Source organism: Callithrix jacchus, chromosome 3, assembly GCF_049354715.1.
Source record: "Callithrix jacchus isolate 240 chromosome 3, calJac240_pri, whole genome shotgun sequence".
Classification (NCBI taxonomy): Eukaryota; Metazoa; Chordata; class Mammalia; order Primates; family Cebidae; genus Callithrix; species Callithrix jacchus.
Window position 1 is genome coordinate 45,568,400 of NC_133504.1, and position 19,513 is coordinate 45,587,912.

Genomic DNA, 19,513 nt, shown 5'->3' on the forward strand with positions numbered 1-19,513 from the left:
ATGCCTTTTACCAACAAATAACTCCTAATCATAAAGATTAATCCTACTGGCTCGGCCCGGTGGCTAACACCTGTAATCCCAGCACTTTGGGAGGCCGAGGCAGGCAGATCATTTGAGGTCAGGAGTTCAAGACCAGCCTGGCCAACATGTATTTCTATTAAAAATACAAAAAAAAAAAAAAATAACTGGACATGGTGGCAGATGTGTGTAATCCAAGCTACTCTTGAGGCTGAAGCAGGAGAATGCTTAAACCCAGGAGGCAGAGGTTGCAGTGAGCCAAGATCGCACCACTGCACCCTAGCCTTAGTGACAGAGTGAGACTCTGTCTAAAAAAAAAAAAAAATTAATCCTGCTATATTGCTACACATCTAGAAATGGGAGGATTCAATTTTAGCCTTTTTAGGTTTTCTGTATAAACTGTTTCTATAGCTCACTTAGGTTGACTGTGGAGGAAAGATACAACCCCTGAAAAGGTTTATTCTGGTTATTCCTTGGTTCATTCAATAGATGTTCATTGAACACAATTATACATCAGACTCACAGTTCTAAATCTTTCCATATTCATATTTGAAGGGATTAGATTCTGTGCTCATATGTTTCAGTAAATGTTACATTTCTTAGGTGCCAGTTTGACATGCACCATACCTCTTCTCAAACCAAGTGGTATCTGTTCCATGTCATGTAACATCCACTCAGACAAGTTCCATCTGATTAACATCACTGTATGTTATTGTATATTACACATGGTTTGAAATTTAGCAGCATACCAGTGAAGAGTTTGTGCTGGTTATTGCTTGGGAACTACCAGAGTTGTAACTTATAAAGAGACAGGTTCTAAAGAAAGTGTATAATGAGAAAACCGACTAGGCAGAATTACTCCTAAAATTCTATTAATTGATACAAAAAGTACAGTATTTATTGCCAATTTAAGTGCCATATTGAAGTCTACTGTGCCATCTCTAAATAAGGTCAACCTGGCCAGTTTTCCATTAGAAATGAGTGCTATTCTTTAGTGAACAGATACTCATCAAGGTGACATTTTGTATTAAAAAAAACAAAAACCTATTTTAAACATCAGACCAGACACTTTTGACAAAATGTGCATTCAGTGAGATGTAACTGGCAATTGAGTCCAACAGAACAAAACCAGCAGCAAAATTATTCCTGTGGGTTTGTTTAAGTGGATTGTACGTGGAATCACTGGTACTATTTAAATGATAATATTTCTTTCTCTCTGTGAATAGAATTGAGTTCACATTAGTCTAATAGTGGGCACATGATATATGATACATTCTCCTTGAGAAGCTTGCATTCTAATTAGAGAGTTAAGACAGGCATGTGTCATTAAAAAAAAAAGAATTGGGAAGTACAGGGCAACATATTCTGATTTTTAAATTTGCTGTAGTTATAAATAACATAATTGAAAGCCTTTTCTAAGATCCTTGAACTTTCTGTGGGATTTCTTTTTAAATAAAGTTAAATATGAAACTGAATATACATAGCTTCTTGATCACCATGCCCATTGTCTGGGAAACATCCTGAGGATGACCTAAAGGAACAGAGGTCTGTGTTTTCGATGGGGAAAATATAGTGTTTACAAAAGCTTGTAGGTTTGTTTTGTTCTCTTGACTTTTTTATTGCTTTGGCTTCATAGGAGATTGGGTATATGAGAAGCATGTATTATAAAACTCAGAATGGTTGTAAATTGTGAATAGTAATTCCTGCAGAAATGCAAATCATTTACATTTATAAGGTAGGATTATAATAACTATAGGTTAACTCACTGGTGATGGCAGGATAGCTCCAAAAATTTCAGCCATATATATTGTGAACCACAGAAAGGTATATATTGGAAATTAGGGTAGGAAATTTAACTAACATTTCTTGAGACTCCAATATGTGCCCAGTACTATAATTTATTTATATATATATATAATTTATATATATAGTTTATATATATATAATTTATATATATATATTATAGTACTGGGCATATATATATACATATATATATAATTTATATAATTTATATATATAGTACTGGGCGTATATATATATAGATACATATATATATACGTATAGATAGATACGTATATACGTATATATAGATAGATACGTATATACGTATCTATATATATAGATAGATAGATATGTATGTATATTTTAGATGGAATCTCATCCTGTCACCCAGGCTGGAGTGCAGTGGCATGATCTTGGCTTGCTGCAACCTCTGCCTCCTGGGTTCAAACAATTCTCTGCCTCAGCCTTCCAAGTAGCTGGGATTACAGGCACCTGCCACCACACCCGGCTAATTTTTGTTGTTGTTTTTTTTTGAGACAGAGTCTCGCTCTGTCTCCCAAGATGGAGTGCAGTGGCATGATCTCGACTCACTGCAACCTCCACCTCCTGAGTTCAAGTGGTTCTCCTGCCTCATCCTCTTGAGTAGCTGGAACTACAGGCATGTGCCACCATACCTGGCTAATTTTTGTATTTTTTAGTAGTAGACCAGGCTGGTCTCAAACTCCTGATCTCATGATCTGCCCGCCTTGACCTCCCAAAGTGCTGGGATTACATCCCAAAGTGCTGGGATTACAGACATGAGCCACTGCACCTGGACTATTATATATATTTTACAGAGTTTTCTTATTCAGTCTTAGCAACAAGACGAAAGATAGTCACTAGTATCCTCACATTACAGATAAAGAAACAATTCCATCAAGTAATTAAATTGGCCAGCTCACACAAATAAGAAAACATCTCTAGCTGACCACTGATTCTGTAGTCTTCCCATGACAGTCATGCTGCCCAGTGGGTATATCCTGCTTTCTGCTTACAGGGCTTGTGCAGGGGAACACATCTTTTTAAAACGATCAGATCTTGTGAGACTTACTCACTTTCACTAGAACAGCACAGGAAAGATTCACCCCCATAATTCAGTCACCTCGCACCAGTTTCCTCCCACAACACATGGGAATTGTGAAAGTTAAAATTCGAGTTGAGATTTGGGTGAAGACACAGCCAAACCACATTATTTCACCCCTGGCCCCTCCTAAATCACTTGTCCTCACATTTTAAAACCAATCATGTTTTCTTAACAGTCCCCCAAAGTCTTAACTCATTTCAGTATTAATTCAGATATGTACAGTCCAGTGTCTCATCTGAGACAAGGAAAGTCCCTTCCACCTATGACCCTGTAAAATCAAAAGCAAGTTAGTTACTTCCTAGATACAGTGGGGCTACACACATTGGGTAAATACAGCCATTCCAAATGGGAGAAATCAGCCAAAACAAAGGGGCTACAGGCCCCATGCAAGTCCAAAATCCAGTGAGGAAGTCAAATCTTAAAGCTCCAAAATGATCTCCTTTGACTCTATGTCTCGCATCCAGGTCACATTGATGCAAGAGATGGGTTCCCATGGTCTTGGGCAGCTCCACCCCTGTGGCTTTGCAGGGTAGAGCCTCCCTTCCAGCTGCTTTCACGGCTGGCATTGAGTGCCTACAGCTTTTCCAGGAGCACAGTGCAAGCTGTCAGTGGATCTGTTGTTCTGGGGTCTGGAGGAGGATGGCCCCTTCTCCTAGCTCCACTAGGTGGGCCCCAGTGGGGACTCTGTGTTGGGGCTCTGACCCCACATTTCCCTTCCACACTGCCCTGGCAGAGAGAGGTTCTCCTTGAGAGCTCCACCCCTGCAGCAAACTTCCACCTGGACATCCAGGCATTTCCCTACATCCTCCGAAATCTAGGCAGAGTTTCCCAACCCTCAATTCTTGACTTCTGTGTACTTGCTGTGGAAGCTGCCAAGCCTTGGGGCTTGCACCCTCAACCATGAGAAGAGCACAGGAAAGACCCACCCTCATAATTCAGTCCTGGCTCTATGTTGGGCAATATCAGCCATGGGTGGAGTGGCTGGGAAGCAGGGCACCAAGTCCCTAGACTGCACACAGCAGAGGGACCCTGGGCCTGGCCCATAAAACCATTTTTTTTCTCCTAGGCCTCAGGGCCTGTGTTGGGAGGGGCCACCATGAAGACTTGTGACATGCCCTGGAGACATTCTCCCCATATTGTCCTGGGGAGTAACATTTGGCTCCTTGTTACTTATGTAAATTTCTGCAGCTGGCTTGAATTTCTCCTCAGAAAATGGGATTTTCTTTTATTGCATTGTCAGGCTGAAATTTTTCAAACTTTTTTGCTCTGCTTCCTTTATCAAACTAAATGCCTTTAAAAGCACCCAAATCACCATTTGAATGCTTTGCTGCTTAGAAATTTCTTCTGCCAGAGGCCTTAAATTATACCTCTCAAGTTCAAACTTCCACAAATCTCTAGGGCAGGGTTAAAATGACTCCAGTCTCTTTGCTAAAATATAACAAGTGTCACCTTTACTCCAGTTCCAAATAAGTTCCTCATCTCCATCTGAGAACACCTCAGCCAGGTTTTCATTATCCATATCATTATCAGCATTTTGGGCAAAGCCATGAAACAAGTCTCTAGGAAGTACCGAACTTTCCCACATTTTCCTGTCTTCTTCTGAACCCTCCAAACTGTTCCAGTCCCTGCCTGCTACCCAGTTCCAAAGTCACTTCCACATTTCAGGTATCTACAGCAGCACCCACTCTAGTGGTACTAATTTACTGTATTGGTCTGTTTTCATGCTTCTGATAAAGATGTACCTGAGACTCAGCAACTTACAAAAGAAAGTTTTGTAAACTTTCCTTTTGGACTCACAGTTCCACATGGCTGGAGAGACCTCACAATCATGGCAGAAGGTGAAAAGCACATCTCACAAGGCGGCAGACAAGAGAAGAGTGCTTGTGCAGAGGAATGCCTCTTTTTCAAACCATCAGATTTCATGAGACTTATTCACTATCATGAGAACAGTGCAGCAAAAACCTGCTGCCGTAATTCAATCACCTCCAACCAGGTTCCTTCCATGACATGTGGGAACTATGGGAGTTACAATTCAAGATGAGATTTGGGTGGGGACGCAGCCAAACCATATCATCAAGTGACTTAAAATAACAGAAACTTACTATCTCACAGGTTTGGAAGCTGGAAGTCAAGAAATCAAGGTGTCAGTAGGGCTATATCCCTCTGAAATTCATAAGCAAATTATTCCTTGCCTATTAGCTTGTGGAGGTTTACCAGCAGTCTTTGGTGTACCTTGGTTTGGCTCTTCAGATGGCCATCTTCTAAGGAACCAGTTATGTTGTGTTGGGGGCCCATCCAACTCCAGTATGACCTTTTCTTAACTAATTACATCTGTAATGACTCTGTTTTCAAAGAAAGTCACATTCTGAGGTCCTAGTGGTAAGGATGGCACATTTCTTTTTGAGGGAGGACATGCTTCAACCCATAACACCTTCCATGTTCCACCCCAATCAATACATCTTCCTTCTCAACAAAAGAAACAAAGGATGTTTTATTCATAATATCATCCCTGCCAAATCAGTGGTTGTGAGCAAGGAGATTGTGATGTATTCACTAAGAGGACTGTTACCTCTTCCATATTACAGATTAAGTATCCCTAATCCAAAATCCAAAATGCTTCAAAATTTGAAATTTTTGAGCAGTAACATAATGTTCAAAGGAAATGCTCATTAGATCATTTTGGATTTCAGATCTTGGAATTAGGGATACTTAACTGGTAAGTATATAATGCAAATATTCCAAAATAAAAAGAAATCCTAAATAATTCTGGTTCTAAGCATTTTGGATGCAGTACACTCCACCTGTACCTTATACCAATTCTTTTTTTCAAGTAGCTATTTTATAGAAAGCCTTCAAGCACTCTTTCAAAATCCAGTATGGCTGTAAACAGTTATATCTTTCTTTTTTTTTTTTTTTTAACAGTTATATCTTTCTATTACAGTCCTTGCTTTATGGTATCAGAGACCTCCTAGAGCTTAACCTTTCCCACTGTATAGCATAATAGTATTGTCTTAGTCAGTTTTGTGCTGCTATTACAGAATACCACAAACTGTGTAATTTATAATGAACAGAAATTTATTGGCTATGAGTATGGAGACTGGGAAATCTAAGATTGAGAGGCTGGTGTCTGGAGATGGTCTTCTTGCCGTGTCATCCCATGGTGAAATGTAGAAGGGCAAGAGAGGAAGCAGGGTGGTGGGTAGGAGGGGAGAAGGGAGAGAAAGGAAAAGTGGGAGAGAGAGACAGTCTGGGAGGGAGAGTGGAAAGTCTCACAAGATTATTTTATTTTTAGGTGGTGATGTTTTAAATTCTAATATTAAGAAGAAAAGTTGTTGGTCCTTAGATCAAATTGACTGTATAGATCATGTACTTCAGTCTGATAAATGAAGATAGGAATTTCAGTGTCAAACACAAAATAGCTATGAGTAAAGTTCTTTTGAGCACCATGTAATGCAGTCTAATTATGAGTGGTATCCAGATATGTAGGCAGCTATGAAAGCAATTTTAAGGCAAAATTTTACTTACTCTGCAAATATACTTCCCATAAATTAAATAAAGGCAATTTTTAAAATTTCTTTAATTTTTGATTTGTAAAGAGGATAGGCCAGTAAATAATTTATCAAACTTGTGGCTTGGCACCATGGTGAATGCCAGAAATAACTCAGCTTTATGAATGATTTTTCAAAAGGATTAATGAATGTATAATAAGTTTTCTTTCTTTTTCTAGCCAAGGACCCTTGTCATCCATTAGAGCAGTAATCAAGAGATGTAAGTTTGTTTTTTCCTTCTCTGTATTTTCCTCTGTAATAATTTTAAGTGATGATTTAGATTTCCAGCAGTTGATTATATTTGACGAATCTACAAAGAACCTAAGCGTAGCTTCTCCTAAGAAGTATTAAAGCCTTTCAGACCAACCTAGTCTTCAGCTTATATTTATTGATATGCCAGTTTCTCAGAACCATGTTTTTCTCTTACAAAACAAAACTGGGTTTTTTTTTTTCTTAATCCCAAATTATAAAGCTGTATAAAGCTGTTTTTTTTTAATTTGCCTATCTAATTTCTGTGATGTAATATAAATTTTGTGTAATCATTTTCTAGAGTGAGAGAATCTTATAGGTTTAAGAAATTTTAAATCCTGGCCCGGCACAGTGTCTCACACCTGTAATTCCAGCACTTTGCGGGGCCGAAGCAGGTGGAATACCTGAGGTCAAGAGTTCAAGACCAGTCCAACCGACATGGTGAAACCCCATCTCTACTAAAAATACAAAGACTTAGCCAGGCATGTTGGCAGGGGCCTGTAATCCCAGCTACTTGGGAGGCAGGAGAATCCACTTGAACCCGGGATCAGAGGTTGCAGTGAGCCAAGATCACATCACTGCACTCCAGCCTGGGCAACAAGATCGAAACTCTGTCTCAAAAAGAAAAAAAAAAAAAGAAATATTAAATTCTGTTCCTTTTGGTTCATTTGTTTCCACAGGTACTCTTCACAATATATTTTTTAACTGTGTAAGTGCTTATAAAGATGGACTTATACTACCACATCAAGATAGAAGTGCTAAGAGTAGAATTCCTGTCAGAAAGGAACATTTCTACTTTCTGTCCTTATCTCTTGGTTAAGACTTCAAAACTTGCTATTAGTGTGGTATTTTAACACTTTTTTAAATAAAAGGCTCTGGAAAGGTGTCTTTAAAAATAGAACATAGATTGCCTGTGATAGAAAAGGATAAATATAGGATTTTAGATGTTCTTCCCATTATTTGAACTGAGGTTACCACCCTGAGGAGAATGTGCCCTATTTTTAGAAACATAACTTTTTTTTTTTTTTTTTTTTTGAGACAGAGTCTCTCTCTGTCACCCAGGCTGGAGTACAAGTGGCATGATCTCAGTTCACTGCAACCTCCTGGGCTCAAGCAATTCTCCTGCCTCAGCCTCCGAGTAGCTGGAATTACAGGCACCCACCACCACACCCAGCTGATTTTATATTTTCACCATATTGGTCAGGCTGGTCTCAAGTGACTTGCCCGCCTTGGCCTCCCAAAGTGCTAGGATTACAGGCATGAGCCACCATGGCCGGTCCAATAATTAGTAATATTTAGTGTGAATTTAGGATATTGACAGGTGATGAAGAACATGCATTTGAACAATTCCAGTGAAAATTTTACAAGGTGACAACACAGAAAAATATACCATGTTTCCCCACTCCATTTTTTTCTTTATTGGTGAACTATAAATATATGGAAATGCTATGATATATGATGAAGAGAATTTCAGATATAAAAATGAAAAATTCTTCATGGCTTTTCATGACTTATAACCCATGGGGTGGGGGTGGCAGAAGATGATAGAGAGAGAATTTAAATACAAAATTAAGGTCTAGAACTTAGGCAAGAATTTCTTGGCTGGAGATATAACTTAGAATAATCATGGTTATAGGCAAAATCCTGAGGTAGCCAAATGTGTAGGGAGAAAGTATACAGGATAGGAAAGATGACAAGGGATAGAATCTTGGAGACACTGATGTCTGAGGACAAGCTATGCCTTCAAGGGGCATAAGGCAAAAATGCATGACCTAATGAACCCAGCCCTGCTGCATAAGGCCTCCTTTCACTGAGTCATTTCTGCCGGCTCCTGCCTTTGTTTCCTGGCTTCTTAACTCCCCTGGATTTCAGGACTTTTTTGTTAGGGAGACACAACCTGTGCCTGACTTTCCATAGATCCTTCAAGATGGATCTTGCTCATCCAGAGGCCCCTGTGCTTTGCAAGGTGCAGCTAAGACATGGGCATTAAAAGCTGAAAAGGGTTGGTCAGAGTAATAGAAGTAACAGGAGATAGCTGTATTTTAGAGGTCAAAGGAGAATATTTTAAAAGGAACAAGCGAATTACCAATCGCTCTTAATACTACAGCCAGGCCAAGCAAAAGGTGCTGAGAACAGGTCAAATACCACAAATTTGTTTAATCCGAGGAAGTGAGAATTAGATATATGAGCGGATAGTTGAGAAATTCGCAGAAAGAGCATGAGACAACACATGAAAATCTGTGGTGAAAACCAAAAGTGTTTGTAGCTATTAATCTTGTTAAGCACTGACACAAAATGTCAGTGTTTCTAGAAGGATCAAGAGAGAAAAGAAAGATTTCATAGATGAGTTAATGTGAAAATAATCAAAGAAGGAAAGGGGAAAGCAGTGATTCTCAAAGGATATACATAAGGATATCTGTAATTACAACTGCGAGACCCCTCCATGCTCTGCAGCTGCTGCTGGGGCCTGCTACCGGTGGCCTCTGGTGTGAGTGGGCAGAAGCAAGTTAAAATCGCTAATTTAAAACAATGTAAATCAACTACTGAATTGCCCTTTAAGTGTTATTCATACTTTAAAATCAATGCTTATCAAAGTAGCAAGTTGATTTTGCAAAATCGTTTTTAGATTTTTTGAAACTGTTGTTGAAAACTGCAGACAGGCCAGGCACAGTGGCTCACGCCTGTAATCCTAGTACATTAGAAGGCCAAGGTGGGCAGATCACTTGAGGTCAGGAGGTTGAGACCAGCCTAGGCAACATGCCAAAACCCTGTTTCTACAAAAAATAAAAAATTAGCTAGGCATGGTGGCACATACCTGTAGTCCCAGCTATTCAGGGGGCTGAGGCAGGAAGATCAAGGCTGCAGTAAGCTAATATTGCGCCACCACACTCCAGCCTGGGTAACAGACCGAGATCTTGTCTTAAACATGAAACAAAACAAAACACACAAAAATCTTCAAGCAGGTTTTTTGACTGTGGTTATGTGTGGATATCCTGGTCTGCAGACAAACTCTTTGCAGTAACATATTTCTTTACTTTCTGAAACTGTGGTTCATCAACTTTCCATTTCCATTTAAGTGTGCATAACAGGGAAAAACAGTGGCATGGCAAGACTGTCATGCTCCTGAATTCCTTTTAAAGGTTGGGCAGCTAGGTTCACTCTTTTCTCTTCCTTTCCTCTTCTATAACCCCTTCTTTTTTTCCCTTAGCACTCATGAATAGTGCACAGCAAAAATGCCCCGTGGAAGAGGTATGTTTGTGACAATAACATGAAGTCTTTTAAAAGTGGTATGTCTGCTGATTCCAGCATTAGTGATGGTGGTGATGTGATTATAGCAATCTTGAGCAGGCCTCTGACTTAACAAAACTGTTCTTACCAATCAGACAAACCATGCAGAGCTCTAGCGTCTCTGTCAGCCTGGTTTACTCTTGATAAAAATGATGACATCACACCAGTTGATGATGGGAATATGAGGACATCCTTCAAGTAGAGACCCAGGGGTTTTGGTTTCAGATGTTAGAATTTGGGCTTTGCCAACCCAGCAGAGGTTCACCTGTCACACCTTCAATCCAGCCTAAATTTCATTTCCACCTTCCACTTTCAACCCTGGCTCCATGAGCTTTGACAGCCTCCTTGTTCAGAGAGAAGCAGAAGTTAATAAGAGTGGGGGAAAAGATCTATGCTTCCAATCTTCTCAAATAAGAATTGAGCAAGTTGAGTATTACAGAGATAGGAAAGCAACTGTTTAAAATAGTTTATATCTGAAACAAATTTCCTTTGTGCACAAATTTTTATAGTATTCGTAGAATTTTTTCCCCAAAGGCATCTTTAGAATATGTTCCTTGAAAAATAGAGGTAATAGTCTCTATTAAATAAAAATTGGCTTCATATGTGACATGTTCCAGATTATCTGATTAAGACTTAGTTTGCTTTATAAAGCAAAATTTGGGCCAGCTGCAGTGGCTCATGCCTGTAATCCCAACACTTTGGGAGGCAGAGGCAGGTGGATCACCTGAAGTTGAGAGTTCAAGACCAGCCTGACCAACATGAAGAAACCCCAACTCTACTAAAAATACAAAATTAGCTGGGTGTGGTGGCACTTGCCTGTAATCCCAGCTACTCAGCGGCTGAGGCAGGAGAATCACATGAATCCAGGAGGCGGAGGTGGCAGTGAGCCGAGATCGCACCATTGCATTCCAGCCTGGACAACAAAAGCAAAACTCTGTCTCAAAACAACAAAAAAGTAAAATTTGGGGAAATAATTTAAACTATCAAGCTTAAGGACTTGAGTTTGAGACTTAAGAAAAAAGTCAGTGCTGCATATACAATAATATGTGCCATAAACATGTTTATAAAAGTGATTTGAACACCTTTTGCATTTATTCTTTTTTTCTTTTTTTTTTTAATAGTAATTTAAGTAAGAAAAGGCTAGACTTGTGCCTGTAATCGTGCCTGTAATCCCAGTACTTTGGGAAGCCCAGGCAGGAAGGTCACTGGAACCCAGGAGTTTGAGACCAGCAACATGGCAAAACCTCATCTCTCTAAAACATGCAAAAATTAGCCAGGCATAGTTTCATGTGCCTGTAGTCCCAGCTACTTGGGAGGCTGAAGCAGGAGAATGACTTGAGTCTGGGAAGTTGAGGCTGCATTGAGCCCTGATCATCACACCACTGCACTCCAGCCTGGACAACAGAGTGAGACCCTGTCTCAAAACAAATTATAAAACAACTTACAGGTTATAAAATTTCAGTTAAGTTAGAATAAAGATGAAAATTTGACCAGATTCATTCTATAATAGATTTATAAACAAATATCACAAAAGCATAGTCATATAGATTGGGATAGATATTTAAAATTTTTCCTGCCCATTGTTATTTCATATCATCATCTTAATGCTCCAACCATGCAACTTATATTTAATAGCTGTCTTCTTTTCTCTGTTCATTCTTCAAATTATTTTCACAACCACAGAATGTGCTTTGGGGAGTTTTATGCAATCTCCAATATACAACCATAATTAACTTTATGCCAATAAAATGATTATTTTGATTTACTTTTCTATTTAGGGATGTTAAAATCCATACATTCTATATGATGTCAAGTATAAGCTTTTTCCAACAGTTTACTCTGTGAAAATTTAAACCCTTACCTAATGTACTAATTTTGTACTATACCAGTTTATTCCTTCTTCAACAGCTTCTCGGACTTCTATTCAGAGTGAACTTCATCGAGATAGAAGGTATGGTTGTATTTATAATAGAGGACATATATTCTGCTAATAATTGAAATAAAAGTATATTATCAGGTAGCAAGTTAAATATTTCACTTTCATAAGCAATGTATTATTGTATTCTGCCTCAGTATATCTTCTAAATTATAAGTTTGAAAGACGATTTTGCTTGACAGAAGGAGTGATACAGGCTTGAAAATGTTCTTTTGAGTGTAATTTTTTACTGAAGTTGATTTTTAAAATGTTTATTAAACAACTGCTACATGTAAAGCATTATAACTGCTTCAGAGAAATGCTTTGTACCTCATGCTACTTAGTACATGTTGCCTAACCAAATGGCTGGATGACAGGATAGAAAATTGAATGGAAGGATAAAGAAAGGAAAAGAGGAGGTAAGCAGGATGAGTAAAGGCTGAATGGCTTTTTGGAAAAAGGAAGGGAAAAGAGAAGGGAGGAGAGATATTATTTGGATAGGTAGATGGAAGGACCAATGGACAGAGGGACTGTAGAATGGATGGAAGGATGGATAGACAAATAAAAGAATGGGAGGGGTGGACAGATGGGTAAATGGATGGGTAGATTTTTTTTTTTTACATTACATCATGGCATTCAATCAGATAGATAGGTTTTTATAAGTCATGGTCCCTGCTGTCAAATTTCTGATAGTACAGTATAGAATAATAAAGGACTTTAGAGTCAGAACCAAGTTCAAATCCTGACCACCACTTTCCTACCATGTAACCTTGGGCAACAAGCTGCTTAATCTCTCTAGCTTCTGTGTCCTCATCCTTAAAATGGTGCTAATCATACCTATATCACAAGGTTGTCGTAAGAATTAATGTACATCTGATGCTTAACATTTATTAACTAGTAACTCTTATTTAGTTAGACAAAAGCTATAAGCAGAGGTTCTTAGGGAATGCAGTTCAAATTTAATCAATGATTAGGTTCTACTGTTTCACAGTGTAGCATGAGAGTGTGTGAAATGCACAATTTTGATGACAGTGCTTTTTTGTTTTTATTTTCCATAGAGTGCTAAAGAAAGGCAGAGCAGGTATTATCATTTATATATGTTTGATTGATTTGTTCAGGGTCACACAGTTGGTGTTTGTTAGAAAATGAGGTTGAAGAGAAAATGTAAACATGCTCCTGGCACAGTGGCTCACACCTGTTGTTGCCAGCACATTGGAAAGATTGCTTGAGGCTAGGAGTTCAAAACCAGCCTGGGCAAGATAGCAAAACCTCATCTCTAGAAAAAAAATTTAAAAATTAACTGGGCATTGTGGTATGTGCCTATAGTCTCAGCTACTCAGGAAGCTGAGGTGGTGGGAGCTCGAGGCTGCAGTGATGTATAATTGCACCACTGCACTCCAGCCTGGGCAACAGAACAAGGCCCTGTCTCTACAAAATTAATTAATTAATTAGTTTAATTAAACATGAGAATGTAGAATCAGATTAAGATAAAAGGAGTCTTGCCGAAATCACTACAGCTCTTCAGTATTAATGAACACAGAAACACATATCAAAGTCTAGAAGTGAACATATAACCTCAAAACACTTAAACATAACTTTGAATTGGAACAGAGATGGAGTGAGGCAGAAGAGGATATTCTTTTTATATGGTAATTTTCATTTCAGAGTATGTATTTTATAATAACAGAAAACCAAGCCTGGCCCAGTGACCTCTAATCCCAGCATTTTGGGAGGCTGAGGTGGGCAGATCACTTGAGGTTAGGAGTTCAAGACCAGCCTGGCCAATATGGCGAAAACCCATCTCTACTAAAAATACAAAAATTAGCTGGGTGTGGTGGTGTATGCCTGTAATACCAGCTACTCAGGAGGAAGGCACAAGAATTGCTTGAACCTAGGAGGTGGAGGTTGCAGGGAGCCAAGATCGAGATTGCACCACTGCACTCCAGCCTGGGCAACAGAGTGAGACTCAGTCTCAAATAATAATAATAACAGAAAATCAAACAATTCCATTTGACTAGTGGGCTTTTATACCTTACGCTATACATCTGCCCTATAGGCTAGATAGCCCTGGAATGAAGAGACTGTATAGGCCTTACTTACTTAGTTCTTATCCCTATCAACCAAGGCAGAACCAAGTGTGCTCAGGGTCCATGTCTTCACTTTTTGAGGCCAAAGTCATAGAGGATAACTGTCATTTGCTCCCTTGAAGCCTGTCTGGGTGTACTGTCAGAGACACCCCAGGCCAGAAAGGTCATTTCTGTGACTGTGTTAGTTCTTATAACTTTTTTGTGTGGTGGTGGTTTTCATGAAACTTTGAATGTTTACAGAGAGACAGTAGCTTGTTACCAACCTGCAAAACCTCACTGAGGCTTCTGTCCACTAGGCGCCCAGAGATCACCATTGTGGCAGCTGAGCCGCTGAGGCCAGCCTCGTGGTTTCCGGGAACCCCACACCCAGGACTGGGATTTCCTGCATCATCTGCAGCAGGCCCTTGGAGGCCTAATGAGCTGTTTCCTGCTGAGGTGAATAAACATCACATTATCTCTTTGCATTTTATTTTTTAAATGAAATTCAAAGATAAGAACAGTGAGACTGTCAACACCTTGGCTATTGCCCATAGATGTCTAAAATCTTCATTCTTTACTTTTCAGCTCCCACCATCTTATGAACAAGTTATAAAAGAAATCAACCAAGTTCAAGTTAATACTACAAATAATAATAATGCTGCTGCCACTCCAAGGCACACTATTACTTCTGCAACTCAGACTGACTTTTCAGAAGAAATAGACAATGATCTGCCTCAAAGTAATGCAAGTATTCTGTCTTCCCTAATTCTGACCTAGTTCTAGGGAAGTAATCAGTAGGCTTCCAGCCTTTAAAATAATTTGCAATTTATACATAATTCATTGAGCTCTGCTGCCCAATCAGTGTGATCGCTGTGTGTTTGCTTTATTTGGGTATGCAGTGATTATTATAATAGATCATTCTTACAAACTGCAGTCCCAATCTCTTGAGTTCACCCTAGTTTATATCACAAAAACATCATCCATTTAACTCATGGTGGGTATTACCACTGATACTCTTTATTCCCACTGAGAAGCATCTTCTGTTTAGCGACTTAAACTTGATAGGATGCTAAGGGTGGTGGTCCTGTTAGGCTCTTTTAAAGTGTTGCATGGTGGCTCATGCCTGTAATCCCAGCACTTTGGGATTCTTACAGCGGGCATATTGCTTGAGCCCAGGAGTTTGAGACCAGCCTGGGCAACATAGTGAAACCCCATCTTTACAAAAAAAAAAAAAAAAACCTGCAAAAATTAGCTGAGTGTGGTGGTGTGTGCCTGTAGGTCCCAGCTACTTGGGAGACTGAAGTGAGATGATCACTTGAGCACTGGAGGGTGAGGCTGCAGTGAGCCGTGATAGAGCCACTGTACTCTAGCCAGGGCAACGGAGCAAGACCCTGTATCAAAAAAAAAAGAAAAAACAAGAAGAATATTTATCATATGAAGAACACTCCTACAGGAAGCTGAGAATAAACATTTCCATTTTTGAATCATTTTTTACTAATTAAAGAAGCCAAATCTCTTGATATTCCATGTATGTATTTTTAAATCTGTGTATCTTCTGTATTTTTTTCTTATAAATTGTTAACATTGCGGCTTCTTTTTATTTGTTTGTTTTGGTCTTATCAGCACTACAGGCACCTCTCAAGCCTCTTCAGCCTTTCCCAGCAGTCTCATCTGGCAATCTTCCAACAAATGTGGCACCGTTAATAGTCTTTGATATTTCTGAAGAACAGAATTGTCCAGAAAACCCCAGTGCTACAACATGTCCAGTGCCAAAACCAAGATCAAAAAGCAATCTCAGACCAATTGCCAGAGATTCTTACATTAAAGAGCAAAGTCACCAGAAAATCAGCCCAGCAGCCATAGGAGAGGAGTCATCCCCAGGCTGGCCCCAGTCTGTGCTGCACAACACTAGCACCTCAGACAGTCAGGCAGTAATGAACATTATGAACACGGAACAAAGCCAAAATAGTATTGTTTCCAAAATCAAAGTGTTTGAGGATCAGACAACTATAGAAACCTCAGGACTGCCCAAGAAACCAGAAATTACTCCACGTTCACTTCCTCCAAAGCCTGCTGTTTCCTCAGGGAAACCTTCTGTGGCTCCCAAACCAGCTGCTAACAGAGCTTCCGGAGAGTGGGACTCTGGGACTGAGAACAGACTCAAGGTGACCTCCAAGGAAGGGCTCACCCAGTACCCTCCCCTGCAAGAATATGGAAGCATCCCAGTAACCAAACCTGAATTGCCAAAGAAACCAAACCCTGGCCTTATACGAAGTGTTAATCCTGAGATTCTGGGAAGAGGGCCACTAGCTGAGAGCTCTGATAGTGGGAAGAAAGTGCCAACTCCTGCCCCGCGGCCTTTGCTACTGAAGAAATCTGTTTCCTCAGAAAACCCCACCTACCCCGCAGCTCCATTGAAACCTGTCACTGTTCCTCCCCGACTCTCAGGGGCATCACAAGCCAAAGCATACAAGTCCCTGGGAGAAGGGCCCCTGGCCAACCCCTCAGTTCCAGTTCTACAGAGCAAGCCCTTGGGGGATATTGATCTCATCAGCTTTGATGATGATGTTCAGCCCACCCCATCGGGGAACCTGGCTGAAGAATCTGTTGGTTCAGAGACGGTTCTAGGTGAGTGAAAAATCAGCAATGGAGGGGAAGCTAAACTCATGATAGAGTATTTTAAATGGCGCTTGCTGTTTTAGTTTCCAGTACATAAGTTATTGAGATGCATGCATGCGTGTGTGTGTGTGTGTGTGTGTGTGTGTGTGTATGTGTGTGTGTGTGTGTAGAGACAGAGACAGGAATGAACAGAGAGATCAAGAAACATGGAGTTAAGTAGAGAATGGAGACAGGGAGGGAAGGGAAAATACAGGATGGGGGTGATGGAGTCAGAAAGAAAGAGGGAGACCCATGTATTGGTTACTATTACATGAGCAAGAAGGAAGCAGATTGGGGCTAGGGACTAAACTATAATAGGTTGTGGGGCTAGCTCCCCTCACTCTTGGCACATAGAAATTCAGGCTTCACATTGAAAGGATCCAGGGAGGTTGGACAACATGTAGAAGGATGCAGAGGAATCTTCTCATAGACGGGAAGTCATGCAGTGGCCCTAGAGGGGCTCCTCAGATGAAATGGGCCCAGGGGCCAGCTCCAGGGGAGGATTCTGGAAAATGTACGGAATGAGGACCCAGCCACATGTTGCAAAATAGTTCCTTTAATCTTCACAGAACATCTTCCTTTGAGAGTGAAAAGTTTTGTAAATAAAATACAACATTTGTAAGTTAGCTGCCAAGATCAGTACAATTAAATTTCCCAGAAGGCAGAGTGTATTTTCTTTCCTCTCACTGTTCGGTTGGAGAGTGTGATGGTAAAGCTTATCTTTGACTTGTCAAACTAAGCTGCTCTACTTGTCATCGATAAGATTTCTTTTACTGCCATTTATTTATTTGGTTGGAAGTTGTGAACATATAAACTTAACGGAATTTTCAAAAGGTTAACTGTCACTGTGTAAATGTTTAACATGCATCAAAATAGTACAGGCTCTGTGATTTCAAAACCAAATTCTGTACAGCACATGTGTATTTAAAATGAAAGCAAACATACACATTATTAAATATTCACACGCAGAACATTGTAACTGACACACTACATTTTAGCGTATAAATTAAAAGACATACATGGCTTTTGTCCATAAAGGGTCAAAGGTAAAACATTTGAATATATTAAGCTTCTGCAGTATACCTAACGCTCTGCTAAATACTGAGGCATACATTATTTTATTTAATAATTGCAACAATCCTCTGTGAGATATCACTGGCCTAAGTTTGCAAATGAAGACGGTGAGGCTGAGAGAGATCTATGGATAACTTGACCAGTGTCATAAAACAATTGTCTAAGTCAGGATTCAAACTTAGTGTTTTTATTCTAAGTCTGGTTTATTTTTCACTATATAATGTTGCTACCCAATATTTTCATAAATCCTTAACCAGGCAACACTTTAAAAACTTTTCAAGTCTTTGATAATAGCATTTTCTTATATAAACCTTTTTGGTGTTAACAAGATTCAGAGGACAGGCAAACCCAACAGCACCAAGCTGTTAAGGGGTGGAAACCATGCAAGCCAAAGAAATAATACCTTTTGTAGTACTTGCTAGTTTCTATGGGGATAGGAACTTGACTAATAATTTCTGAGAATTTATTTTGTGTCATCTAGTAGATAATTATAGTCATCCTCAAAAAGGAAGGTCAACAATATACTTTCAACATGAATACAGTCTCATGCTTCATACTCAGCCTTTTCTGCTTCTTGATTTCTACAACTTCATTGCACAACATTTAATTATTGGGGCATCTTTTAGCAAAGTGTGTAATTTGCTTGTGCTATCTGACTTTAACCATTGCTCTTGACTATGGAGTTATACTGAGCTGAATACCACCTTCTTTCTAAACCTGCCTTTCTTCCTATATTTTGCAACTCACTAGTGACACCAACACACACACCAGCCTTCCCTGGAGAAACCCAGAGATCATCATGGAGTCTTCTCACCATGTTACACAGTGGCTAGCTGTTCAGATTTGGAGTCTGCCAGGGCCTACCATAATTGTTATGTGACCTTGGGCAACTTACTTAACCTCACAGTGCCTCTGTTTCCTCATTTGTAAGACATAATCATACTCCTCAGAGAGAGTATTGCAAGGGTTAAATGTGATTATGTAGGAAAGCGGTATCACACTGTGTGAAACATGATGATCATTAAGTAGCAGTTATTATTGTTACTTCTCTGCCTTCGCATCTAATTAATTACCAACTCTTGCTGCTGGTTTTACCTTCCAAATAGTTCTTGACTCTGCCTCTCCTTTTCATCCCTCCTTTTTCTGTCCCACCTTAGGCCTTTATGCTCCGATAACTGCAGTAGCCTTCTAAATTGAGCCCGCTCACATGAACCTATCATCTTCCACACTGTGACTACCCAGGGGATTTTCTAGAATGCATACTTGCCCTGTTGCTTCCCTACTTAGGTCCTCCAAAGGCCTTCAGTATCACCTCTGAATGCCTTGACCTGTGAAGGGATTTTCATTTGCTTTTTGATTTGGGGCTTTGTGACTTTTTGACGGTGTTTTTGGTAGCATTGTCATTGTAAATAAAGGTTTATGGTCTCTGGAAAACCTTGCCTAATCATCCAGACACCAGGCAGAAACTGGGAGAGGAACACAGGAGAAAGAAGAGAAACTTACAAATTCGTCTTCCCTTCCCTTTCTCTTACCTCGAAAATAAAGAAAATCTAATAAAATAGCATTCATAAAATGAAGTTGCCATATTAATCTCAAGCAATAAAGATCCAAAAATACTGAAGCTATGAAAACATTTTAAAGATTAGAAAAATTATTAAAGGAAAACTAATAAAACAGGCAATTTAATATTGGATTCATTTCTTGGGTAGAATGCCTTCCAGGTTAATGTAATGGAGCCGAGAAGTATTAGCAATTCCTCTTCACACCTCTCCAAAATCATACCCAGTTGTCA

The 19,513-nt window shown here is 39.6% G+C and overlaps 1 protein-coding gene across 32 annotated transcripts in view; it reads left to right on the plus strand.

The window, feature by feature from the left end:
* SH3D19 (SH3 domain containing 19) overlaps positions 1-19,513 on the plus strand; it is a 206,407-nt gene that overhangs the window by 134,451 nt on the left and 52,443 nt on the right. For 17 of the 32 annotated variants that reach the window (XM_078366404.1, XM_078366409.1, XM_078366405.1 and 14 more), the window contains 6 exons: positions 6,651-6,691; positions 9,929-9,969; positions 11,917-11,959; positions 14,307-14,445; positions 14,575-14,728; positions 15,613-16,617. In XM_078366404.1, coding sequence (XP_078222530.1) covers positions 9,954-9,969; positions 11,917-11,959; positions 14,307-14,445; positions 14,575-14,728; positions 15,613-16,617 — 1,357 coding nt within the window. In that variant the 5' untranslated portion in view covers positions 6,651-6,691; positions 9,929-9,953. Of the gene's footprint in view, positions 1-6,650; positions 6,692-9,928; positions 9,970-11,897; positions 11,960-14,306; positions 14,446-14,574; positions 14,729-15,612; positions 16,618-19,513 lie in introns of all 32 variants that reach the window. The other 15 variants (XM_078366417.1, XM_078366420.1, XM_078366418.1 and 12 more) reach the window with 2 other exon arrangements.